At 39.1% G+C, this 27290-nt stretch overlaps 1 protein-coding gene across 1 annotated transcript in view; it reads left to right on the forward strand.

Annotated features, from left to right (window-relative positions):
• The first annotated feature begins 278 nt into the window (after nt 1–278).
• ALKAL1 (ALK and LTK ligand 1) overlaps nt 279–27290 on the forward strand; it is a 37065-nt gene continuing 10053 nt past the window's right edge. Inside the window, exon 1 of the mRNA XM_074897729.1 lies at nt 279–652. Within this exon, the coding sequence (XP_074753830.1) occupies nt 325–652 (328 nt within the window). The 5' untranslated portion in view covers nt 279–324. The remainder of the gene's footprint in view (nt 653–27290) is intronic.

Below are 27290 nucleotides of genomic sequence, written 5' to 3' on the forward strand. Positions count from 1 at the left end.
AAGCCCTGGACCGCGAATACGTGCGGCGGGGTTAACACCCTTCCCCTAATCCGGGGAACGGGCGAGCGCGGCGGGGCTGGCGGGGAGGCGCGGCGGGGCCAGCCGGTGGCGGCCCGTCGGGTCCCCGCACCGCGCCGCCGGCGCTCCGCGGGTCCGCGCCCGTCCCGGGCGTTGCGGGAGCGGCGGGCGGGTGCGCACCGCCTCCGCGCCCGCGGGGGTGCCCCCGGGCGCGGCATGGGGGGCGGGGGGGAGCGGGCGGGCGGGGTGCGGGCCGGGCCCGGCGCTGACCGCCTTCGCTCTCTGCCTCCTCCCAGCGCCGCAGAGATGCGAGGGGCGAAGAGACGCCAGGCGCTGCCCGCCATCGTGCTCCTGCTGCTGGCCTCGGCCCCGCCGGCCCCGGGCGCCGAGGGCCGGGACGTGCCCGCCGCCGGAGCCGAGCGGGGGGCGCTCCTCGACCTCCTCCTCCAAGCCCTGGGCGACGGCGGCCGCCCGCTGCCGCCCCGCCCGCCGCGGCGGGACCGGGTGATCGCCCGCCGCTACAGCAGCGGCGCCCCGCCGCCCGACCCCCGCCCCATCGCCGCCGCCCCCCGGCCGCCCCCGGCCGCCGCCGCCCCGCCGCCGCCCCGGCTCTTCGCCGCCGCCCGCCACGGAGGTAAGAGCGGCCGCGCAGCCCCGCGCAGGGGGCCCGGGGGATGCAGCCCTCCCCCCGCCCCGGCTCCCGGCCTCGCCGCCTCCTCCGGCGCCCGAGCCCGACGGCTCCTCCGCCGGGGCAGCCCGCGGCAGGCGGGAGGGGGCGAGCGGAGCGGGGCGGGCGCTCGCCGTCCCCGAGGCGGCAGCCCCCGCGCAGGTTTCTGGCTTTGCTGGGGTCGAGCCCAGCTGAGGGCGGCGCAGCCCAGCCCCGCGCCCCGGCAGGAGTTCAGCTGCGGGGGTACCCGAGACACGGGGGAGGGGGGGCCCGGGCTTCAGCATCTTCCGTTGGGAGGTTAGTGGCGGCCACCGTCGGTGCCCCAGTCCCTCCGAGCAAGCCTCCCCGCTGCCCCGCGTTGCAGCGCCGCCAGCACCGAGGGAGCCCCGTTTCTTTCCAAACTTGAGACTGCTCCTCTAATTCGCACGAGGAGGAAAAATGCCTAATCCGAGAGACAGATGTCTGGACTCGGTCCTCTGAACTTCCTCTTCGACTTGACTAGTTCCCGTGCGATGCGTTTTTCTAGTTTTGGTGGGGCAGGTCCGGGCGGTGCTGGGCGTGGGGGCTTCTTTCACCTTCCGGAGGGGGCTCAGGCTGCGGCAGGGCGCCCTCCCAGCACTGGCACTGGTCGGGCCTGGCCGTGACAAGCAGGGGCAGTTCAGGGACAGGAGCAGGCGCCTGGTGATCGGCACAGACTGTGTTTGGCCAGGAGGCTGGGCGGCGGGTCACCTCTGCCGCCACTGGTTTTCATGCAGAGCCACGCAAAACGTTTCCTGCTGGAGTGGAGCTGCCCAGGGAGTTTGTCTGAGTTAGGGTGGTGCAGTTCAGCAAGAAGGAGATTATAGTTATTGGCTTTTGGCTGTAGCCCACTAACATTTTTCTCTTGTTGCCTGCCAGAGAAGATACCTTACTGGAGAGGAAGCAAGATGAGGGAAACTAATTTTCATTTTTTAGGTATTTGTGTCGCTGGAGAGCGCCCTTGGGGTTGATGGCTGTTAACAGGTGAAGTCTAGATGCAGCCCTCCCCAAGTCACACTGGTAGACTTATTCTTCTCTGCCCAGTGGTCTGTCTTAAAGAAAATGAAACCCCATTTTTGGAAAAACTTGGAAGTTGTGTGACAAGTTCAGAAGTTAGTAGGTAACTGATTGGTAGGGCAGGCACTTGAACAGTGAGATTGCTGCACAGTCTTAGAACGCTGAACTGAAAAAATACAAATCAAGCAAAGAAGTAATTAATGTTCTGACCTTGGAAGCTTCTGCTGCATGTGATCTGCCCCATGTACCGAGCAGTCCATCAGTGAGGGGTTATAGTGTCCCAGTGAACTTCCAGATATTCTTGCTTTTTCAGATCATCAAGTCTGGGGTAGTTAACAGAAATCCAGCCCAAACTTGATTGCCACAGATTGGTTTGCTGACTGGAAAAGATGTTGCTGGTTACCAACATAACTGGTCATGAATGATTACTTAGTGTGGTGTAAATTCTTTATGTGCTGTGCTCAGTGTACACTTTTCCAGGGGGGAAAAAAAAAATAAAAACGTAAAAAGGTCTTTACATGAAGCCTTAGATGTGTCTTATTTTCAAGAGAATGAAAGAAAAGTATAAACCTATGAGCAATAGTGTCAGGTAGCCTGAGGAAAAAGTCTGTTGTGGACAACATTATCTCCTATCTGAGATATTTACTCCTAACTAAATAATTGTAATGAGCTATACAATGGAAGGTGTAAATATTTAATAAAATTTATGGAATAACTTTGAAGGGGAATTCTCTTGAATTCATCAGTAATATATGTAATAAAGCTTTGTTTTCTATTAATTGTTAGTTTTAGTAACTGTATTGTACACAAGAGGAGTGGAACTGCTGAACATCCTTAGAGAAGTTCTCTAGTTGTCCCTGGGGTAGATGCAGTGTCCTGTGGGCAGCCCCAGAGGTACTTTTTTCTCCAGCCTAGAAAGTGCAGATCTACAAGCAATTTTCATATTCATTCAATTTTTTATAAAAAGCAAGGATACAAACTAGAACCTGTTGTGATGGTATGTGTTTGGTTTTTGGGATAGAGAACTGTGACAAGGCTTTTCTTACGAGTCACCAACACTTTTCTCATAACTCCTGTAACCAACACATTAACAGCAGCCTTTTACTCCAGCTGGTAGTACCTGAATGTCAGCCAAAGAGGATAGCTCATCTTCGCATCACTCAGGAAAGGTGGTGTATTCAGCTGAGTACTCAGCCAAGCATTTAAAACCAGAGATATATATTTGAATTGGCTGTTGTTGCTGAAAATCAAACCCAGGTGTCTGATTTAAAAGAAAACTGAGCAGCCCAACTGTTTCTTTTGTTTGAAACAAAAAGCATTCAGAACAGTGCCATATACAGAACCGAGCATGCAAGAAGTATCATCTCTGTTTGTTTTATCATTTTTCATTTCTGAGGATGCTAATCTGTATTATTAATGAACTGATTAGCAGGAGGACTGAAATGTGATTCCCCTCGCGTTCTTCTTTCTTTCCCTCATTCTCAGCACGGGTTGCAGCCTTGGTCTAACCACATGATGAGCTAATTCAACTCACTGAACAGCACCTCAACACACACCTTTCTTTTATTTTATTTCATCTAGGGGGCTTGGTTAGCTATTTGTGTAGTGAAGACAGCTCATGTGGTGTGCCACTGGGTGAATTTTAGGAGCAGCGCAAGGCAAGTGGCCAGAGGATGTGACAAGGGGCAAGGGATGAGAGGGGATGGGACATCCTCCTTACTGTGATGGGGACCTCATTTAGCTCAGGACATAATGGAAAAGCACAACATCATAGGGTGTCTTCAATGAAGCTGGAAAAAGAAAGGTGAGACACTGTCAGACATCCTACATGTATCACTCATTTACAGATACATAAATAAGATGATGTAAAAGCAAGAGTTGTTGGTCTGTGATGCCCCATCTGGATGTGGGTTACAGGCAATTCAAGGGCAGGTCCTGGGCTAGAGCTATGTCATGGCAGTAACAGTTGTGCTCTACTTCATGTGGGTTTGTTGGGAGGCGAAGGGACACAACGGCACTGAAGTAGATGGATGCTCAAACCTGCCTTGTCTGTTGGGGCATTAAGATGCTGTGACCTGCCTGGAAATAACTCTTTAGGTCTTTTTTTCCCCTTAAAAGTTAGGGATATATTCCATGTCATGTGCTTCTTGGCCACATCAAGATTTGTTTCTTGTGAATCTTGTAGAACCCAGGACACCTCCATATGCAATGAAGATAGCAGTTTCACCATCACTTTAGCTGTCTTAACTTCATACCTCTTTTATCCCTACGTGTTCAAAAGTCTCATCTCATGCAGATCTGTCCCTGTTTTTCTTGATGTCCTGATTAATGAGTGTAAGGCTTATTGGAAGAGTATACTTAGAAGAAGTAATGTAATTTCAACTAATCAAAAAGCAGCCTTCATCTTTTGCTAGGATTTCTGGTAGGATGTCACTAAAAATACAAGTTGTTCCTTCAAATTATTTTATCTAGTGGGATTAAATTTTCTGTCACAACATCCTTTACTTGCCTGATTTCCATGAAGTTTCTATGCTTGAGTGTGTGGGTTTTTTGCACTAAGTGTCTCATAAAGTTTTTAAGCTTAGTGATGAAAGGTCCTCAATGGGCAATCTTTTCCATACCTATCCCCTGCTTCTGATGTGTAACTGTGGTCATTTTTTTAAATGAAGAACCTAAATATGTATTGTCACAAAGAAGACTCAGCATCTGGTTCTTTTTGAATGTCACGTTGGGGAGCTAGAATAGTTTGTCAGTCTTCTCAGATTTTCTTTGTTACCTTTATCCACACACTTTCCACAGAACCAAAATAGCTTCTATGTAATTAGATTTAAAGAAGTCTTGGGAAGTAAAAGAAGTCTGCATTAACTGTTCTTTCCTTACACATTCCCAACAACAGTGAAGAAATGAGCTATGTAAGTTTACAGGGGGTAGGGGGCTGAAATTTGTCTTTGTGTTGGGAGACCAGCAAGACATTTTAAAACATTTTGATTAGTTATTTTTCAAGCATGAAGGAATGAAGATAAATATTGCTCGCAATTTACCAGTGTGTTCAAATTAGCCTCTGGAGCATATCTACTTCAGTTTTAGAATAATATATCAAAGAAGAAAATTTGGCCCTCAAACTATTTCAGTTTTGAGGTTAAACTTAAGAGTTGAGTTTTATGCCAAAATTTCAGCAGCAGAAGAAAACTGAAAGTTGTCCCATGACATGGTGCTAATTTAAGTATTATTTGTAATGCATTAGATTTGAAAGATATGTTTGAGGTTTGTTTTAGTTTATGGCTGAATCAAAACCATGTAGCCTTATGTAAGGCATAGGAAAAGTTTTGTTCTTTTTACTCACTTAAAAAATCTCCTGTAGATGTAGTGATAGTTACGGCTGGAAGTCCCTAATTCTGCAAGACCTGCTGTGCCTAATACTAAACTACTTCAGTGAATGTAATTGCAGATCTGGAATAAAAAAAGGAGACCACTGAGGAATGTAAACCTTGTGTCTAGGAAATGAAAACGTATGGTGCGGCATAACACAGAGTTCTTTGTAATACTTATGTTTTGTCCAATTATTATTCCTCTTAATAAAATTGCTGGTTTGTTTTTTTTTTTTTTTTTTTAAGTATATTGTGTTAATAGGAATTGCCAGGCATTCAGGAGGCTTAAAAGAAGATGAGAGTTAATAAAAATCACATTCTCCAAAATCACATGCTTACCAAAGCAGACATTACCTCAGAAATTTGCAAAATAGTGGATGAAATTGGTTTAAAAGAAGAATAACTGTTACATTAAAAAATCAAAATAAATTCTGTTGGCTTATAGTAATTACTCCTGATTCCACATCCAATGTTTCTGAATAAATTATTTTTGCAGTGAAGTTAGTGGGTAGGCATTTCTGGAACAGAACCAGACAAATACGTTCTGCTCTCAGAGGCTTAATATGATCCATATTCTGAATGGTTAAGGGACTTACTTTCTTTATTTTTATTGAAATGGACATGATAGGCAAATAAATTATAACTCTGCACATTTAAGATCTAGTAATTAAAAGAAAATATAGTCTCATAAATTAACAAACTGAAAGAAATGTCAGATATTATTCCTCTCAACAGAATATCTATATGTCAGTCTCCATGGAAGGGTGCAACTGGTTTGGGTACTGGAAGCAGTAAAGAGGGCGTAGGACAATACGCTGCTCAAGCCAGTGGTTGCAGAGGCAGGAGCAGAGGGGCTGTCAGGATCTCGCCACACCATGATGCAGAAATATGAACAGTCCCAGTGAGCTCAGTGGAAATAACCATTATCTCTAATTGTGCCAATATTAGGTGTCAGTTGTACCCAAAATATATGAGCAGGCAGTATAAATTTTTGCTGCAGTGTTTCATTTGAGTGAAAAGAATTATTTTTCATTAAATGTATTGATAGCATTTTGATCTCAAAGCCATCTTCAAATTTTCCTTGATAATTTCTCCTAAACAAATGGATATTGACCACTTTTTAATGACTCACTACATAGTGTAATGAATATATAGTTCCACACACCGATAGATTTAATTCTGACAAGTGCATATTTGTACCTGTTTTTGCATTTGTAAGCACATTTCTTTTTCCACCATTTTTGCTATTTTTATGGAACGAGCCTTGACTTTACTGCCTTTCATTCAGGTCAGCTGTTATTTATCACCAGCATTTCCTTCCAGAAAGTGTTGCCTTTGTACTCATTCCCCAAACTGTAAAGTATCTGTGATCTCAGTACCTCCAGTTTGCATGCTGACTTTCTTAGTTTCTAATTTAATTAAGTCCCAAATGCTGCAGAGAGTGTGTATTCCTTTTGCCTTCAGTTCTGTGCAAGTCCTGGGATCTGTCATTGTGTCCGGCTTCTTCATGGTTATGATGCTATGACCTGTAACCCTGATGCTACATTTCTTTCCTTGACTCCTTGGGTTTTTATGTGTATTGTGCAGTATGCTTTGTCGTAGCAATATTGTTTGGCAAACATGACTGCCAGGCAATAGAGCTAGGCCACTGAACAGAAGGCATCCGAAATCTAGGATAAGCCAGAAATCTTCCATATCATGGTGGAGAATGTCGAGCTGACGGACCAACACTGGCAGTTGATGAATGAGTGAGCAAAGACAAAACGTAATTGTTATGTATATGGAGGTTTAAAATATAATGAAGTCTGTCAGAGTAGTCCTTCAAATGAAATGATGACATGGGCTCTCCAAGGGGCTCTGCTCTCACTTCGGTTAATCACAACTCAAACCAAGGGTGCTCGATACCTCACAGTACCGACCTGAGGTTGCGCACTGCCTGGGCACGTGAAGGCAGAAACCTTGTGGAACTGCAGTTCACTGGGCAGCAAACATTTTGGATGGCAGTATGCCATGCCAGGAGCAAGATAGCATGTCAACATATGGAAAAGCTTTTCTTTTTGAGCTATTGCATACAAGAAGTCAGTGACTTTTTCTTTATTCAGTATGAGGAGATCTTCTGGTCTTTGTTTTAGTTCTATTTCATATTTTTATAAAAATTATAGTTAGCATGGCAAGAGACACAATTACTAATGTGTACGGTTCTGGTCCTAGAAAAGTGAGTGTCATAATTTTTACTGAATTACACCAGGACTGGGCCTGAAGTACACCAGGACTCCTCCAATATGCAGGGAAGTGAATAACAAATAAAACAGAAGTTTCACTTCAGAGTAGATCCAAGACTGTAACTGTCTGTAACTCAGAAACTATAACATGCATTTTGAATTAGTCTAGCTTGGCCCTGAGCCTTTGAGCAAACTGAAGAGTTGATATATTTTGTATTTTTTTTCTTTACTGTAGACACGACTTAAATTTTCAATCAAGGAAGAATGGCAGGTTTTATTATTTCAGGTGTATTCCCTATTTGCTAGGGAAAGCCTCTGAGAGGTGAGAGAATGGTAGTGCACAGGTATAAGGCTTTGCAAACATTTATTGTTTTGTTAGATAAGCATTATTCTTGAAAATACACTGCTTCATGTCTGGAGATGATGTTGGTTTTTAAATATGTATGTATATGGGGAAAAAAAATTTAAAATGAGAAGTGTAACTATGTATATATGCATATACATAGGCACACACACTCATCTTTTAATTAATGGCTTTTGGTCAGTTTGAGGGAGAATGATGTGGTGTTTCAGGCTTACATGTGATTTGGAAGTTACAAAGGTGGCTTATAAATGTAGACAGAATTTTCAAAAGTGCTTAAAGCAGCATAAAAATCATTGCCTAGTAGTAATCACTCTGCAAAACTATAAGCAAAACCTCATAATTGATAAGGGACCTGAGAAAGGTGCACCCCCTGGGAAAATAGCCACTGGAAGGCTGCGGAGGGAAAGGGGAGATTGCTTCCATGTCTAAAGTATACATAGCGCCACTCTCTGCATTGGGATTCTTTTATTCTTGAAGAAGATCTCTCCAAGTGACCTGAAAGTAGTTTGTAGGAGGGGGAAAATATCCCCCTTATTAACACTTACCTGTTATCTAGAGAGCTAAAATTTTCAGTGGTGTTTATCTAGTACTTTTCACTAAAGTAAAAAGTAAAATTACTGAAAGGTGAGCAAATCTTATGTTAGTATTTTGTAAGACTTGTTTTAAAACATACCAAATAAGTGCACTTCAATAGTCATAGTAAATATCTTATTTTTCAGTAACAGCATACAGCTGATGCACTGAAAAAATTTTTTTTGTGATAATTTGTTGCTTACATTTGGTTTTTATGGCGAGGAAGAACATTAAAGCAGATTGTTAGAAAAGAATATGATGGTTTCTGAATGTATGCACACATGAGCAGTGTTACATGGGACAAGATACATGTTTTTAGTTGGAAAAAAATGTGTTCTCTGGCACTTTTTTTTTTTTTGGACACTTAAGCAATTACATATACTACTTGCTCCTGAGACCACAACTGAAACTTAACTCTGGTGAAGAAAATATGTCAAAATGAAACTTGCAAAATTACTAGAAATCAAGAGAAGATACATGATAGAAGGCATTTGGCTAGAGAAAGCACAGCTGATCTCCTGTGTTAGCTGATGGTTAGGCTTTTCTATGCAATTTAAGGATGAATGCTTCATTTTGTCACTTGTGAATTAGAGGTTACTACTTTTGTGGAAGTCCTACAGGCTATTCTTTCATGTTTTGGGTATTTTTAATGTCGGTAAATTGGAAAACAGTTGCTCCAGTGAGGGAATTGACTGACTATTGATTACATACCGAGGGTGCAATTCTTTATCTTTAGGGTATAAACAAAAGATTTAACACATGAAGGATCCAAGCATTTGATTGGTTAGTGGCCACTTTTATATTATCCTATGTTTTATTATATCTGCTGGGCAAAAAATCATTGATGTGCAACGCTCCACTGATTTTACTAAAACAGTGCATGAAAATGTGTTTGTTTACAATACAGTCTTTAATACCAATGGAAAATCCTGTTTGAAATTACAAATTGTGGCTTTTAAAACAATTTAAATACAATTAAAATAGTTTTGTAATCAAACAAATCCACTCACAGTAAAGTCACAATTTTGCATACTAAGCATATTTAAACTTTTTCTGTAAGTTTTTTTTTTTTTTTAAGTCTATTAGGTCTTTCTTTGTCAATTCAAGTAAATTGGTTAGATTGCATTTTGGTACAGGTTCCTCTTACTCCATGGTTTAAAATCTGTGTCTTTGACTAGAAGAAAAACATTTAAGGTTGCATCAGGAAAGCAACTATTGTCATGTTTCTTGCATATATATTTTGGACAACTTCAGGAGTAACATAGAACAAATCCGGTTAAGACTTTACTACTTAAATTATGTTCTTTTTACTTGAGCCAGTAAAATAAAGGTGAAAAGTAAAATAAAACCCTACTGGAAGAGTCAGACACCCTTTTTTCCTTAACCTGTGCTGTTTATTATCTCAAGCTGTATGTGGTGTGTTTCAGTAGAAGGAACCTTTGAAATGAAGTGTTAGGAAATGCATCCTCTTGAGTATATGTGGCAGTACTGGATATATGCACCAAATTAGTAAAACCCTTAAATCGCATTGGATTAAAATAGCTGAGGAGATAGCTGTGATGTTATTACTATAATCATGATAGAGTAATTACTTCTTCCTTGTCTGTTAGTGGCATAGCATGCCTGACATGTGAGAGACTTCTCTCTTGTCACTGAAATTTTAACTTAGGAAATTTAGGAAAAACTCTTCTTTTACACAGTGGACAAAGACTTACAGCCAAAACATACCAGTATGAGGATTTCTTGTGGTCTCTGAAGAAATCTTCTGGGATAGAAGACAATCTAGAGCAGACTGATCACTTTTGTTTTATGCTATGGGCCTAAAGTTTGAATGGTTCTGTTATTCAGTAGTAATTTGGCAAGATACCCCATACAATTTTTGTTTCCCATTATTATATGATCAAATCCCAAGTCTGCATGTCAACCTAACATACACAGATTTCCTTCCTATATTTAGTAACAAGCAGTTTTTTCCAGATGTCAGGCAGTTTTTAGACTTTCAGAAGAGGGATTACTACAAAATAAAACATTTGTGTAGATTATGACCTCCCCAGGTACAGCAAATTTAACACCGAGATGTACTGCTCAGAACAAGGTAACTCTACATCACCGTCATGGTGGAGTCACTCCATGTGTATGTGTGTATATGTGATTCAGATGCATGGGACTATAGAAGATTATTTAAATTTATTTAAACAGCAGTCAGGGCTTTTAAAATCCTTAAAACATATCCAGACTGTACATTTATACTGAAATCTGCTGACCTAGAACTGAGCAGCACCTCCAGAAAAACCTTGCTTCTCCTTCACTTTTGTCTGGGATAGCTATTCCTGTCCTGTCAGAGCAGGAAGTGAAGCAAGGAGTAAATCTGGAGATTAAATAATACTAACAAGATGAGTGTTACTTGAGAATAGATAGAAAACCTCCTGAATATTGAGGGTAACAGTTCCTTTTCTCTGCAGTTACACTCTCCATCTCAGAATACCAGGATATTTTAACAGTGAGACAGTATTAAAACCCAGGAAAATTAAACTTGCTCAGTCCCAGGATATGGAAAGTGTTTTCTGTTCTTTATTTAAGGTCAGCACTTTCTGTTCAGCACATTTTCACCCACTGAAATGTATGGTTTTCATGTATTTTACATCTGCTTATGGTCCTAAGAGATAAGACCGCCAATATCAGTATGTCTAAATAGCTCACTATGTTTGATACATTTATATGTAACACTTAAATAAAATATTTTGATCATTTGTAAGATGTCTCCTTATGTAACTGTGATAGGGTAAAATGACCTTAGACCGAGTATAATCATGGCATATATTCACTGGGAACACCTTTAAGATAGCAGTTTGGAATAAAGTACTTATAAGGGAGAAATGATGGATTATTAATCTATTGTGATAGTTCTGAATCTGTTCTAATTTGGGAAGAAATAGAAACATTTCTAAAATAAGCACAGGAAATGTAAAGTACAGTTAAACATTACCATTTGCACAGCAAGCAACCTGGAACCTATTCATATTTCAAAAAGAGCAGGGTCTAATTAAGCCCGGCAAACTCAATTCCATTTCCTTTCACTCTGATAGAGTTTGCCTATGTTTGTCAGTGCTAAGTTTGGCTTGTATGCAGTTAAGCACATGTCATCAGCTTTCATTCAGATGATTCAACTAGTTCATATATTGCTTTTGATGTATTGCAGCTGTTCTTGTGTTTAATTTATGCAAATATTCTAGAATCTACATTTTCTAGCAGCCATGATAACTAAAACAGAATACTTGCATAGAGTGCTGCAGAATTGCAAGAAGTGAATTTCCTCTTCATATTTATCAATGTGTAGTCTCTGTATCTCATTCTAAGAGTGGTTCTGCCTTCAGTCAAGAGCTCTCCAATAACTTTCCAGGCATAATTTGGAGTCTCTGGATTCAGCTGAAATATCTGCCTTGAGAGTTTAGTGATTTCAAATAGCTGATGGATGAAAGGAAGTTGTTATCTGTTTCAGAAAAAAAGCTATGAATAGGAAAAGATAGCTTCAATAAATTAATGTCTTGAATACTTTGACCAGTCTTACCTATATGCCTCATTATTTTCAGTGAATTACCCTTTTATAGTTTAATGAACAATTAGTATTGTAATACATCTTTCCTCTTAGAAAGAGTGAAGTACATATTCACAGCTTGGTATTCAAAGTAGTGAGGGTTTCATAATGCCATAGATTTTCCCATTTGAATTCCTCGAGGGATATCCTCTGTTTATTGGAATCTCTTAGAAAAAAAGAGAGCTATTTTGCAGAAACTCATTCATAATATCTGTAATTTTTTGAGATTTTTTCTTTTACTTTTCAAAATAGATATGTATTTCAATGTTTTCCATGTTCACAACTCTGACAGAGGAGAAAAAGAAGAAAAAGGGTGCTTTTGAATTATGCACACAGTACTTATCTGTATGTGTGGTGCTGTTTGAGCAGCTCAGTGAGAAGTATAGTTGCTAAATTCTTTTTACATTTCCTTTTCAAATGTAAAACTTGTCAGAATATGTTAATCTAGTTCTATATCCATTCCAGTTCTGTTTTCTAGAGTGATCACTAATAATAATAGTAGAAAAGTAATCATATACATTACATTTGGCTTATTTCTTGATCCCACAGCATTTTCTGATGGAAACAGGGATTTACAGAGAGGAAAGAAAAGAAATTCATGCTTCTTAATGTTCTTTTGCCAAACAAATATAAAGGTCTCCACAGGCAAGGATTAACTAATACAAATATGCTTTCTGAGCGGCTATTGAAGTATTACTAATAAACATCATTATAGCTGAGTTCAAGATATTCAACCTTGTAAATATGTTCTGTTATAATTTCATTACAGTTGGCTGAAGCCCTAGGAGAAGCCAATGTTTCAATCTCTTTGTTCAAGTCTTAATGAATTATTGGAAAGTGGCTGATTAGAAAGCATTGAATCAGAAGGGGCCACTGCATTCTGAATGTTACTCTCTTTGATGTTGTTTACCTCCCAGGTTGGCTCATTTCCTTGGACAGAAATCTTGGTACACGAAACTGTGAGCCTACTCTGCTGGGCATATAATGCCTAGTGCATGTCTGGAAGTCAAATGTGGTAGGTCACTACTTAGTAAACGTTGTAAGTGTTCACAGAAACTCACAGTTTTAGAATAGGATTCTGCCCAGAAGTGGGGCACAAGTGTATTGTAGCTAAACGAGGTACAACAAAAGAAGTGGGATGCCCAAGTAGAAGTTTAGTTTCTCCTTACGGTAGACACATTTTCCATACTTACTCCCCTACTTTCTTTCTATTTGGTGGATCTGCTTGCTTCCTGCTTCCAATTGCTTCTGAACTCAGTGCCTCTTCAGCTGTCCAAGGCAGAGTCTACATTGTAATGTGGAAATACATTAAAAATACATGAAAATACCTGTTTGTGACACTTGGGCCACCGCACTCTGCTGGATAAGAGCTTGGGCCTACACTATGTATCAGCATGTACTTGAGCTTTCTCTTCTGGACAGCTCCAGAGTTTAGGTGATGAAACACGAGCACAGGCACAGGCATAAGGGCTTCTGATTGGAGTCAGATCCTTGACTACTTCCTTAATAATGTAAACATATTCAAAGAGGTGGATGAAGTTTGAGTAATCAGTTCTGTCTTCACAGTGGCTTAGCGTGGTTCCACCGCTTCCCACAGCATACTTAGGGGGCAGTCCCTCTGTGAGGATTCACATTTCCCAGCAGATCATTGCCTAAAGTAAACTCAAATAAGAGCAGTGATAAACTACAGACTGATTTTTTCATCTCCATTAAACTAGTCTCATTTAAAGATCTTTTCATTGGGTACATCACCTAAAATAATGTAAAAGGAGCAGCCATTAATCACAAGATTCCCCACTCAGACAATGGTTGACAAACACTCTAATCAAACTGTGTTTTCTTTTCCAGTTGAACCTATCTTTGGGGTACCCCTGAACACAGCCTCTGCTCTCTTGGGGTGCAGAGAGGGGTTAAAAAATTAGCTTGCTTGAATTGAGGGTCTTTTCTTTAAGGATGAAGTTGCAATATGATTAAATTCTTAAGCATGGTATGCACAGATAGAAGCGACCTATAGTTTAAGGGTTCAGATCTGTTGAGAGGTCTTATATAAGGTAATACGCTTTGGACAGATCCTCAGTGGTATGTCTTCCGAAATATCGCAGAAAGAGCATCGTAACAGACTGTGTTTTTGCTTTAATTACAATAGCCTCTGGATTATTTAAAATTAACTGGATAGCTTTAATTTGAAGAAGCAAGTATGCAGACTAAGAATATTTGAAGCATGGTAATGAGGGCTGTAGCCAGGCCTCTTTCACATGAGAAGATGGCGAAGGTTCAGAGGGTGCAAATGAGGAAGGAAATAACATGAAAGCTGTTTTTGCCAGACAGGTAACGACTTATTCATGCTGGGAGAATATCCAGCTGGGAAAATCCACGGTTGTTATAGCCTTTGTGCCACCATAATAGAAAAAAGGGTTGGCTCAGAGAAGAGAAGAGAATCTGGCTCAAAGAACTTAAAATAAATATCAGATGTCAGAGCTGTGACTTAATTGTTTAGCTAACTAGATCATGTGAATTACACACAGATTGTGGACCTGTTTTTGCTTCTATTGAAATCAAGGAGAACGGAATCAGGCCATACTGTCCTTCCAGTGTCTTTCAGCCCTCAAAACTGTTATTTGAGAGTATTACAGCTCCTAGAATCATTTCTAGTACCAGTCTAGTACATAGCTGCTTTGTGTTTTATTACGGTAGACATAAGCTAGGACTCTAAACAGAATGCATTTCCCTAGTTGCTCTTGGGTTTTAATTCAAAATTTGACATACAAACAATGGGTTCTGTGACTTTAACTATGGAAATTGGAACTCCGGGTTTAGACATTGATTTCTGACAATAGACAATTTCACAGAGTTACATTGAAACTTACATGTATTTTCCTCTTTCTAAAGCAATTTCAGATAACAGATCTGACAGTCTCAGAGTTAGACCTATGTCCCAACACAAGGACATTAACTTATAAATATCCCCTTGAGAAACTGTAGTTCTGAAAGCCTTATAACTGTATAGTGAAAATTTATCTTTTTCTTCCTTAATGAACATGTAAGGGATGTTTGTTACCATTATGAATAAAAGGAAATCAAATATTTTCCTCTTATCAGTACACTATTTCATGTTTCCTTTGGCATTTTAGAATTTTCTATTAAATAAAAAAACCCCATGTTTAATCATGAAGGCTTTGCAGGAAGTGAGAAAACTATCAGAAGAAAGAGAGTGGCAGCTGAAAACTTGAATAGATTGTTTAGTTATAACCAAAGCTAAATTACCTGGAGCTGACTGACAATCTTACATTAAGGAAGATGCGAAAGGTTCTGGGAGAAGGTTTCACATGTGCAATTGAAAGTACATTTCCATTACCTGACTAACAGCCTTCACATAGTTCTACTGACAGGGTGAAATATTGGTAGATAGGTGACAGAAAGAAAAATATTTTTAAAAATCTAGAGCCAATTTGCAGACTGACATGTATTTCTACAACTTCTTGCTGGATGATGAATGGCTGTTGGTATAGCATGTAACTGATGACCTTATAAATAAACAGAGCATGGAGAAATTACTTAGTATCATATTTCTGGACATACTTGAAAGATAGTGCAGGAAATACTCTGATTTAGATATCGCAGTTTTTAGGTGCTGGTTTCCCCATTCACACTATAGAGGGCATCAGAGTGGCAAGCATCTCTGTGCCCTGGCCACCTAGGGTTCAGCCTCTCCAAGCTCATGATGATAATAACATTGCTGCAGTCTTTTAACCAACACATGATTTCTTTTTCTGAGAAATGGAAGTACAGGGCGAGCAATTACTTTCCCTTCACAAACGGTGAGTTAAGCAAAGAAAAATCAAAGTTTGAGGGAGAGAGGAGGAGCATAATATTAGCAGTGTTGAAAAACATGAACAGTTCATAGCAGGCAAAACTATCCTCCCCATCCCCTGTCTGCGTATCCTGACACTTCAGACATGATTATATGCTTCTTCTGTAGCTCAAGTGAGTTAGCTCCCTCCAGCCTCAGGTTATGTCCTTCCCACAATTTAGTGCCTAGGCTTGGAGGAGACAACTCTAGGGATAATCTGTTGCCCTTAAGAGGGTGTTGAACTGAAGGCTGGCAGCCCCTTTCAGGCTGTAAATAGTCGTTGCTCTGCTGAGGTAGGAAGGCCTCGCTGGAATTACTCTTCGTGCTGTTAGGTGTCTACTTAGCAACGATTGCTGCTAACTATTCCTGTCACTCTCTGTTCCCACTCACAGCTCAGCGGAGACCAGCCAAGGTGAGAAGGCCCAGCAGAGCACAAGGGAGGGGAGAAGGCAAAGTGCAATAGCTGGGCAAGAGTAGGGCATGGGCAGGGAAGAGTGGGGGCAGTGGCTGGTTGGGTCCTTCCCATGGATGTGAACAGGTATTTATCATCCTCCCATGACTGCAAGTCAACCTTTTATGCTGCCAAGAGTACTGGAGGGACTTAGTTACAGTTTTCCTCCATAGCTTCTGAAGAATTGACCTAAGTATGGGCGAAGGTAGGAATGATAAGTAGGTGTCCTTTTCCTGTGCCTTGTATCCTGTGTAGGTGCTCCAAGTGATACAAGGTGAATACCAAATGCTTCCATGCCTGATTCTCCTAATTCTGGATGCGTTTTCCAGCCTCCTCCCTTGTGCTGTCACAGGTGCTTTCACTTTTGTGTGATACAATAATGTGGATTACATGGAGTGGGAAACTCAGACAACATGAGCAGTTGTGGTATCTCAAAGGTGGTCCTGTAAGTTCAAGTCAGAAAGCTGAGTTATAAAGGCGCGAGTTTCCGTATCCTTCCCAAATAGCATCATAATGAAATGAAGAAGGGAAACTCACATAAAATTAGGATATATTTGCTTTGTTGGCTCTTACTGTTTTGATTTTGTGAAAGTTTCTGTTGAAGGACTGATTTCACTTGAAGCATAAAAACCCCTACAGACAAGAGTTTGTCTCAGAGGACTTTGTGTCACTTGCCTGAAAGAAGGCAGGTCTCCCACAGATTTTCCTTGAAAGGGACCGCATTGGCAAGAGTGCCATGATAATAGCACATGAGCTTTGACCAGGGACCTCTGCTTTCATTGTGTCCTGTGACATCCAGTACAGAGGTACAAGGATTACAGGACTAAAGGTCTTGCTTTCTTAAAAAAGAGGACAAACTTTGCTTTCATTCACTTTCTACCACAGATAAACGGAGAGAAAACTGCAGCAGTGAAGAAAATTTGGATTACAAATAAGTACAAATTTAGTGTATAAATGAGAACATAATGCCTTGCGGCAGCATCATGATTGTGGTTCTGATGTTTTGGAAAGAGAAACTTGACAAAAGTGGTCTGTTTTAAAAGTTATCTGTCTCATAACATACACCAAAGTTTATTTACTTTTAATGAAAACAGCAGTGGTTTACGATCTGAAATATCCAAAAAGGAGCAAGATAATGGACATACTTTTCATAAAAACTAACTGAATCAGTAGGATGTTACTTATGGATTTTCCCTGTGCTAGAAATGTGGCAAGGAGCTTGGGACATTTAATTTCTAATCCCGTGTACTCCTTTGTAATGTAGTAATAAATAAATTTAATTAATTCAGAAACTAACTCCATTTATAATGATTTGCAGTAAACAAAGAATGAGGGAGTTAGCAGTAAAACACTATAGCAAGCAAATGTATTTCTTGGGGTGAAAGAGCATGTTTTGAATGGCTCATCACCATATATTTACAAGCTTGCATAGTCTTTACATAAAACTTAGCATTTGATCAAAAGGACTCTATAGGTGCAGGAATATCAGAGATTCTGGGGGAAATTCTTCCCTCTTAGGTGTTCTTAAGCCATGACCCAATGAGGATAATAGGACATAGAACATAACGAAGTTATTTGTTAAATTAAAGCTAGTGTTTCACACTTAGAATCATATGGCATAAACCTATTTGGTTTATTAAATCCAGCCATCTGCTATTTCAGGCAACGTGTCCTAGAATCTTGTTCATAACCTTTTCAAAGAACTGGAATGCGCCTAGCTAATGTAAGACTTGTCTTGCCCGTTTATCGGTTAGCAGAGATAAATAAATAGCCCTTTCTTCTTGAAGTCACATTAGCCTTGGTTTTTTGTGTTGCTTTTTATATTAGATTATAGCATGTACAGAATCTTCCATAATATTTATAACACAGTGTTGCTAAAGCTTACTGCCCCATCACTCAACTGAAAGCTATACATCCAACTGAAACCAAGTGTCTAAAGTTAGTCATCTGTTTTCTTGGTACCCACCTGAATATCTCTCTAATAACAATACAGCTGAAAAATATTTGGGTCCAATAACCCATCCATAATTCCCTTGCAATTACGTTAATAGGGTGTTGATGAGTGAGGGGGACTATGCAGCTGTCAGTGAGAGTGGAATTTAACCCTAGTCACTGTAAAAAGGCATCACTTCGAACCATTTCAAGACTATTTTTAGAAATCCTAAAAAAAAAAAAAAATCCATTCCAAACAAAGGGTGAAGAATTAGAAATTTAGAATACTTCAAATCTACTCCAGACTGTGGTACGCAGATGTCAATCCATCAAACAGATGTTATGAGGACATATAAACATATAGTTCTACAGACAAAAACAAGGCATGCTGAATTAGGAAAACAGTATGCCTGTGCTCTTTCTATGTTTTTGAATGTGTTCATTTTCGCACTTTACTGTGGTTTGTAGAAGGTGTCCTTATCTGTTTTTATCATCAGTTTTGGAAATGCCTTTATACAATACTTCGTGCATTTGTTTAAAATGTTCTGTATTTGCAATACTGCGCATTTGGTAGAACCAAATAGATTTCAGCTACTCTCCTGTGAATGCCCTGTGAATATTAATCCCCCTGAATTTAAGGGAGCAACTGGTGTAGATAAGGCTTACAAGGGTGAGTAAGAGAGATATGACATAGGTGAGTAGAGACTCTGGGATAAGAATGAATGATTGTCACTACTTGTGCTGGACTGGCAGAGGGAAGAGAGATAAAAAATAGAAATTGTGACTCAATACCAGACTGACATTTTAGAAGCTGATGCCCATCTTTAGCACATATAAGGATTACACTGATTTTTGTGATGTAGTGCTCTTGCCAGTGGTGTCTGACATGGTAGACTTTATTGGCCATAATGAAAGTGAACCCTGTTAGGCTTTCTCTTTGAGGTCATACCATTGTACTTCTAAATTGACTGATGTCACAGCCCACTTATTGATCAAGTTCCTGATGAAAGTTACAGAATGAAGACTTAATTTTATATATATAACACCAGATACTGTATTCATAACTAAAGTTGGGAGAATTTGAAAGTATATCAATTACTCAACATTTAAAAGGAGTATTATTTGCCATGCTCACATCAGAAAAATATTACTGGAATGAACATCAGGGAAAGTGAACATTCAGTCACTAGTTTAAGTATCCTAAGAAGCACCATTTCAAACCTATACAAGTAAATAAGCATGGAGGCATTCATTTAACTTGGGAATGGAACTAGAATTTTAGGACTTGACTAATGAGGTACAATCATATGTCACAAAAGTATGTTCCAAATATTCTCTATAAATAAAGTTGAAATACTAAACAAAGATGTTATGGACAGCAAATACATCCAGAGAGATTAGAATGCTGTTTATGTCTTCTTTTGGAGAAGCAGAAGATAAATTGATCAAGTCATTCATTATAAATTCTTAATTGCACTCTTACATGTCGCCCTTAACCTCTAGAAAACCCTTTGTATTGCAAGAGCTAGAAAGGCTCCTGTTAGATGGAGTAAATGGGAAGCCTAGTAAACTCCACAATCCGAGTAGAAAGGTATGCATAAATACATTCAGAGTATTCTACATTCAGTAGATGGCAGTGGTATGCAGTTGTAGATTAATTCAGGATTTTCTCTTGAGCAGATGCTCTCATCTCTGTGAATCCAAGCAGTGTTGATTTTGGGGTTTATTTGAGACTTTTTTTTCAGAGAATACTAAGATACTAGATAATTCTTCACCTGCTAGAGCAGACAGTGATAGAAAATTTAAAAAAAAAAATAATTGCTACTTTATTGTAATCTTAATTACACAGAACTTGGAAGATTATGGTAAGTTTTGAATTTCAACCAGTGATATTACATACAGAAAGGAATGCATCTGTCTGGAGCATTGACTCATTTTCCATCTATGCCCCATGGAACTTAGTATGTACACATCAAAGTCTCAAAATAAAAAGTATTCAGTAAGTGGGAACTGTGTGTGTTACTTAACAGAAGTAGTAACACAGTGACGTCTCGGAATACTGTGCACAAAAATAGATATTTTCCCTTGTCTAAAGGAATGAATTGCAGATCCGCGGAGGTAAAGTGTGTTTGTGTGTATAAGCAAACAAATTACAAAGACAATTAGAAATTATTGTAAAACTTTTAATTATGGAAAACTGGAAGAAAAAGAACAAAACAGAAACAGAAATACCATTTATGTGGTAGAAAACACAGATGAGGAGGCTAAGAGAAATTACATCATTTAAGTAGATATTTTCTCATATGGCAGTTATTTCTAACACAAATAATAGAAAATGTTTAATGATTTATGATTGTTAATGATGGAAGGAGTTCTCTGTTTCACAAAGCAATGTTTTTTCTTGCCTCCCTATGGGAAACTACAATAGAAAATGCATTAAATATATCAGCCTGTGAACTGGCTTGTTACACAACCACAAATGTCTCCTAAGGATTTTGAGCACTCTTGGACTGACCCCAGAATCAATTGGTGGTCCCTGAGCAGGGAATACAAATGTCACACATTTTCAACAAAGAACTGTGTACTCTGTTTCTCTGCTGTATCAGGCACCACATGAGGATCCAGAGAAATATTTCAATCTATATTAACATGGCTGTTGTTTGCAGAACAAAAGTACTGCCATTCTGGTAATAGAACAGCAGCATAAAAATATTAGTATCTCCAGCATAGCCAAAGCTTCTGGAAATCTTCAGTTTTGCAGGTAAGAACTTTGTCCAGTCATGGGCCCAGAAGAGTTTTGTGCAATCTGGTCACAGCCAAAGTATAATAATGAAAGTAGGAAATTAAGACCTTTTAAATGGCTAGGGTGCTGAAGAAAGAAGTATGTTAATTGTTTCAGCTCTGCATAACATCATCTGCTGCTGAGGGCTGCGTTTAGAAGCCGTTCTCCTGAGCACTGTGAAGCTGCGGTGTGGCAAACTCCCTAACCAGGGACTGGGATTGACTCCCAGTCACAGCTGCCCACAATAGTGACCACATAGTTCTATCTATGTCTAGCAGGAATACCTGGGTCAGAAGTCTAGATTCATGCTTCATACTCCATTTATTCATAGGGTATTTTATCATACAATTCCCATGTATGACACTGTAGTCAAACACCTATGCTTTACTCCACACCATACTCTTACCAAAGTGAATGTTACCATTTTTTATCCACTAGGATGCCTTATCTTCACACTGTTTACTATTTTGATTGTTAATTTTGAGCAAAACTTGGTTTTGTTTGTTTTTGTTTTTGTTGTGGGTTTTTTTTTTATTATTTTATTTTCTACAGAGGCTATACATCTCTTCCTAACATTTGTAGAGATCATTACATATGTAAATTAAGGCATACAAAGGAAAAATGGTTTTGGATCATTAAGGTTTCTGATTATCTTTTGTGTGCTTTTTGTTTGAAACCACTGCTTTTGGGAAGTTTTCATGTGTTTTTAAGACAATCATGCTGAGGCTGCTTTCATCCTGGCATTGCAATGCCATTTCATTCACTCATGTTTCGAGTATATCACCTTACCTGGGTATTTTTTTCTTCTGTCTGTTTTCATCTCTGTTGCCTAAGTTCTTCTGACACTTTATCAATTCTTTATGAATTTACATCTGAAAGATCTTGCTATCACTTTTATCACTGTACTTTTTATTTTTTTGTAAACTGAATCCATCTTGGCATTGCTGAATGTATGCAAACCTACTATTACTAGTGTTTCACCTTGCAGTATTGTCACAGTAGACACGCGTTGCCATCTTTTAGGCACTCTGGGGAGTTTCTAGTAAAGAAAGGCTCCATCCAAATAAATGGGACTTGTCTATTTTAACAAGTACTGGAAGCAGTTTTGCTGACAGTGTTCCAATATTTGTAGAAGCGTGATATTTCAACCACTGCAAGATTTATTCCTCTGCTACAAACCAATACAGCCTTTGTTTAAACTGAAACTTTGAAGAGTCTTGTCCTTCTAAATGTCACTTTTAATTAAAACTTTATTAACACATACTGTGTTGTAAGCAGGTTCATAACATGAAATGGTCTTTAAAAAATAAAATAAAATCACATGCTATCATGCCAAAACATTTTTAGAAACCTGCATCTGGGTTTATAATAGAAGAGTCACCAGCATCCCACTGCTGACAGTTTTATTCTGCCATTTTACAGACAGAAAAAAGAAAATACATAATAAAACTTTTTTTTTCTAAACGCCATAGTTATAACTTTAAACAAAATATGTGGGGATTAAGTTTCTCATAAGATTGTGTGTGTGATGGTTACACAAAATCTAGATTAATCTATATTAGACTAGGCAAAATTGATTATAAGGTTGGTAATGCAAGACCTTCTGAAATCTGTTGCTTTGTATTAAAATAAATTTGTCTTGAAAAGGATTATAAAGTAAAAGAAAACAGGACTAGGAAAGAAGAATAAAAAGCAAAGAAGGAAGGGTAATTCTAAAGCATTGCCCTTTCTGAAGAACAGACAATTACATTATCTCAAAATGGCTTTACCAGAATGAATGAAAACCAGATCAGGGTCATATAACCATTATATGATATAATAAGATATATTACCATTGCTGTTGACTATATCTTGGACTATGTATTTTATTGTAAAAAAATTTTGGTGAGGTTATAATCATTTGAACAGCCTAACTCTTAGTTAAGTAACTTCTTGAAGTGCAGAACAACATAAAATCAAGAAACACCCATTATTCCACTGTGTGACATGTCATTTAAAGGATTTTTGTACAAAGTAACAGTAGATATTCTGGAAAATGGATAATTATTAAACCTGTCTAAAGATGCCAGGCTTTAAATACTGTAATTGAAGTGTGTTGTGGAGAGCACTTTAGCACCTGCATGTAACTCTGGCAAATATTATTTAGGGGTCAGACAATGGTGTAATGATAACTAATGTAATTTCTGGTTTTATGTTCTGTTGGATATGCTTACATTTTCCTGAAATATTTACCTGCTATGGAGAAGTTTTCCATGAATGTTTTAAGAGTTGATTTTTTTCTCATTTTTTTTAGTAATTGGTGAAAAATTGCTTTGTATTTTATTTGGATTTTTTTTTTAGATGTGTGAATATTCTTACAAAAAGAGAAGATTATGATTCATAATGAAGACATTTTTATCTTATGTAGAAGGATTAAGGGACTTGGCCAATGAAACATAGCCTGAGCTCTGCTACTTTACATTTTCTGCACTTGCCTGCAGTGAGATGTAGATTCCACTGGTGTAGACCTGGACTAGGCCAAGATCTGGAGTAATTTTTGCTGTCAAATTTACACTGCTTCTCTGACTAAGCTGAAAATAAACAAAGACTGCCTATTGGGAGCATAAACAAACTGAGATCTTGATTTTTTTCTGCCAAGGCAATATCACCTGAAGATGCGGAGTTTTCATGCCCCAAGTCAACAAACTGTTGTGTGGATTTGGCTTATTTCAGTGTTGTGGGCACAGCTCTTCTTGTTATTTATACTACAAGTCATGAATTTTCCAGGCATGATTATGGTGACATGGTGCTGGAACTAGTGCAAACATGGGGTAAAAATCAGGACTTACTGTCACAGCTTTTCAGTCTGAACAGACAAAACACAGAGAGACTGAAGGCACAGAAGGTGAAAAGCCTGATCCAAGGTGTAGAAACTATGTTGCAGGTTAAGCATATGTCTGAGCCCAGAGCTGTGGCTTATTTAGTTTTCTACCTCTTTGTAATCATGTCCAAATTAGTGAAAAATTAAACATTCACGTCAGCTACCAGGTGCTGAATAACAACTGAAAAGTGCACAGAATCATTTTCTAGAGAATTAGCTTAACAACAGTGATTTAAATCAACTTTGGAAAGTTTACAACAAAATAAAAGAGTGGGGAGCTACAGCAGCTGTTGCACATTGCTTCTTAGCTCAGACCTTGATAGCTCTCCCCACCATCCCATTTATCCCAGCATGGGATAAAACTCAGATCCAGTCATCTTTTACCCAAAACCACAAGACCTGTGAAGTGTCACAACTTGAGAACATTAACAGTACGGGTGGTTTAGAACCAGATTTGCAGTATGAACTTAACCATTCTGTCTGTGAAGCAGAGCTGGAAACCCTCAAAATTTATCTTGCCCCTAGATTTTTGCCACAAAAATTCATAGTATTTTAGATGATTTAGTGGCAAATCTGTCCTAGCACCATTTAGTAGTTGTTCGTGGCCATTGCTGTCTGCAGAAGGGGTGTAGGATGGGCAGGATTTTGCCTCAGATGAGTAGTTATCTAAGGACACACATAGGGGTCGTAATGTAAGTAAAAAGGAAATCCTTGAACTAAGATTATTTATGATTATTAACTGAGATTATAACCAGTATGAATCCAAGGCTCAGTTACACAAGTGCCTTTTAACCCAGATGTACTCTCTCTGGTGAGCAGTGCAGATTCTGTAAACCTGAGCACGAGAATGCCACTGTCCAAATATTCTCCCAGCTGATTAAAACCAATCAGTTACTATACCCCATGTGATATATATACTGGCTCTATTTTACTAGTTTGTGTAACATGGTCTTGAGGCAAGAATGGATTGAATAAATGCTCTCCACTCAATATTTCCTGTTCATGTGGGTTTTACACTTAAAACATTTTATTCTTTCATTTTCCTGTTTCTTTTGTGCTTATGCCCAGTGTGACTTTCAAGTGTTTTGATTTTAGTAATTCTTTGCCAGTTTTTCTTATTATATTCTGCTTTCTTTTTATTTCTTTTATTTCTTTTATTTCTGCTTTTCCTTTGTGAAATTAGTATGTCAGGGGAATTTAACTTGCATTGTGAGGATGTGAGCATAAATTGTGAGAATGGATATGAAACTATCTGTCTTAATAGGTGATAGATACCACATGAAATGGGGGTGGAGTAACTAAGAGTTTGTAGAAGCCAGGAAAAGCTAGCATAGAGGTTCTGTTGTGATGATTTTTCACTGCTTTATAAAAGCATCCTTTATGGACTTGAGATCCTGCTTCTGGCTGCGGTGTGATCTGGTTGGGAGTCAGTGATACATATTCTATTCAAAAAAGATGGTCATTAGTTTGATTGAAATACTGAGTCCTTTGAGACCTCAGCTTCACAGCTGTGTACAGATAGGAGGGCTTGGCTATGTAGCTGGAAGACAGAAGATTACTGTGCTTGTGTTGGGCGATTCAAAGTTCAGGCAGAGTTGCCCCTGCCATTAGAGCCAGCAGACAGAAGTGTTCCAGTAACCTGTGCTGCCCGTGATTTTTATACAAATGAGCTGAAGTTGTCTTTGTGGAGGGCTAGGGGCTCACTGATTGTGTTTTACCAAGCCAATGCACTGTACTATTAAGAAAATGAACACTTGAAGAAAGCTGAAACGTGGGCACATGTTGAAAAGCTGATTGCTGCCCGGAGGGATGGCAGCCACAGCAGGGGAGGAGCAGGCACGCAGTCAATATCATTCAGCCACTTTCCAACACATGACTGACCTAGTTTTCCCTATTGGGACAGGCGTAGCTGGGCTGGTGTGAGCCTTGGGCCAGTGTGGGTTACTCGTGGGAAGCGGACCCTTTAGTGTTCCTTCTCAGGCTTACCAACGCAGTTTACAGCTGCAATTTCATGCTTGCAATGCTTAGCCCCTTGCCTGAGCATCAAATATGTCATCGTGGTTTACCTTCTGTGCATTCAGGCATGGGGTTTTGGCTGTATACTGTGTTACAGACTGTTCCTAAAGAATTTTATGGGGCAAAAGGCAGCTACTGTTCCCATAGCAAATTCTGTAGACTTTGAAAGGACCAAGTCTAAATGTTCTTTGTCAGAGTAAGACTGGCCTGTTCTAGCCCAACCTTCACCAGGCTTTGGTTATTCATCAGTACTAGTCCACTTAGGGCATCTCGTTCAAAACTCACACAGATTGTTTTACTGTTTTGGCTTTTCATATGCTTAATTCTGTGTAATTTTAAACTACCTGACATTTCATGTCAGTAAAATTCTAAGCTTAATGGAAAAGGAGTGGTATTTCATTTGCAATAAGGAAACAAGTTAAAACTGAGATTTTTGAGGAATCTTAAGTAAATTAGGTCCCCTAACGTTGCTGAGTTGCAGTAAGACTTGGGCATCTTAGCTTAAAATCCTAGCCTAAAAATACACTCATGTGACCTCTGAGAAACTGCTTAAAGCCAGTGGTAAGGATTTATTTTGGCAGATAACCAACATCTTCCTATAGTATGAAAGGAAACTTGCTCTCTCCTGAGAGTTGTTAATTCAGATGGGGAGTTGAAAAGAAAAGTAGGAGAATATGAAGATTTAAAATTACATTAGCAGTAAGGAAATATTTCTAGTGAATAAATATATCTAGCTGCAGGTCCTAATGCTGCAAGTTAATCATGTTCCTTGTATTAATGCTAAGAAAGGCATTTCTTCTGAATTTAACAAAACATGCATCTGTTATATACTCACTGTCTGCAATAATAACTGCAGTTACTCAAGAATTTTTTAATACAGTTTTTCAGTGGAAAACTTTTGAGATTAAGGGGAAATGTACTAGTTCTGAGCATATTTACTTGCATCAAAAGTTTCTGCTGTATGCCAGAGGCAGCATCCCACTGGGAAAAAAAAGAAAAAAAAAAAGTGAGTAGTTTTTTCATTAGCTCCAATTTCTGTTCTGCCTGATTCCTTTGGCTGTTTCTGGAATTTGTATTTTCTCTTACATTTTTTGGAAAAAATACCATATATGGAAAGGGAGGGAGTATTTTAAAACCCACAGCAATTTTCACAGGAGAGGAGTACTATTTTTTTGACTAATAATGCAATGAAAATATGCATGGCTCATATCTATGTTAGATGATCTGTAGGAGACAGGTACCTGTTATTTCAAAACCCCAAATACGGTATCTGGTTTGTATTTCTCTAGGTATTTTACATATTCAGGTAAATATGTAAATTTTTGGTAAATATTTACATGTTCAGGTACACAAATACTTGTCATAACATGATAACTTATTTATATTATTTATATAAATATTTATAAAATTATAGCTCAAATAAGACCTAAGATGTGTAGAAATGATTGTTAGCAAATCAGTAGAGTGTGTTGTAGGATGACCATTTGGTATTCATCTGTGAATTACTTGAAACATTTGACAGTGTTGTTTGTACACACACACACAAAACAATGATAA

The sequence above is a fragment of the Athene noctua genome, chromosome 2, assembly GCF_965140245.1.
Source record: "Athene noctua chromosome 2, bAthNoc1.hap1.1, whole genome shotgun sequence".
Taxonomy (NCBI): domain Eukaryota; kingdom Metazoa; phylum Chordata; class Aves; order Strigiformes; family Strigidae; genus Athene; species Athene noctua.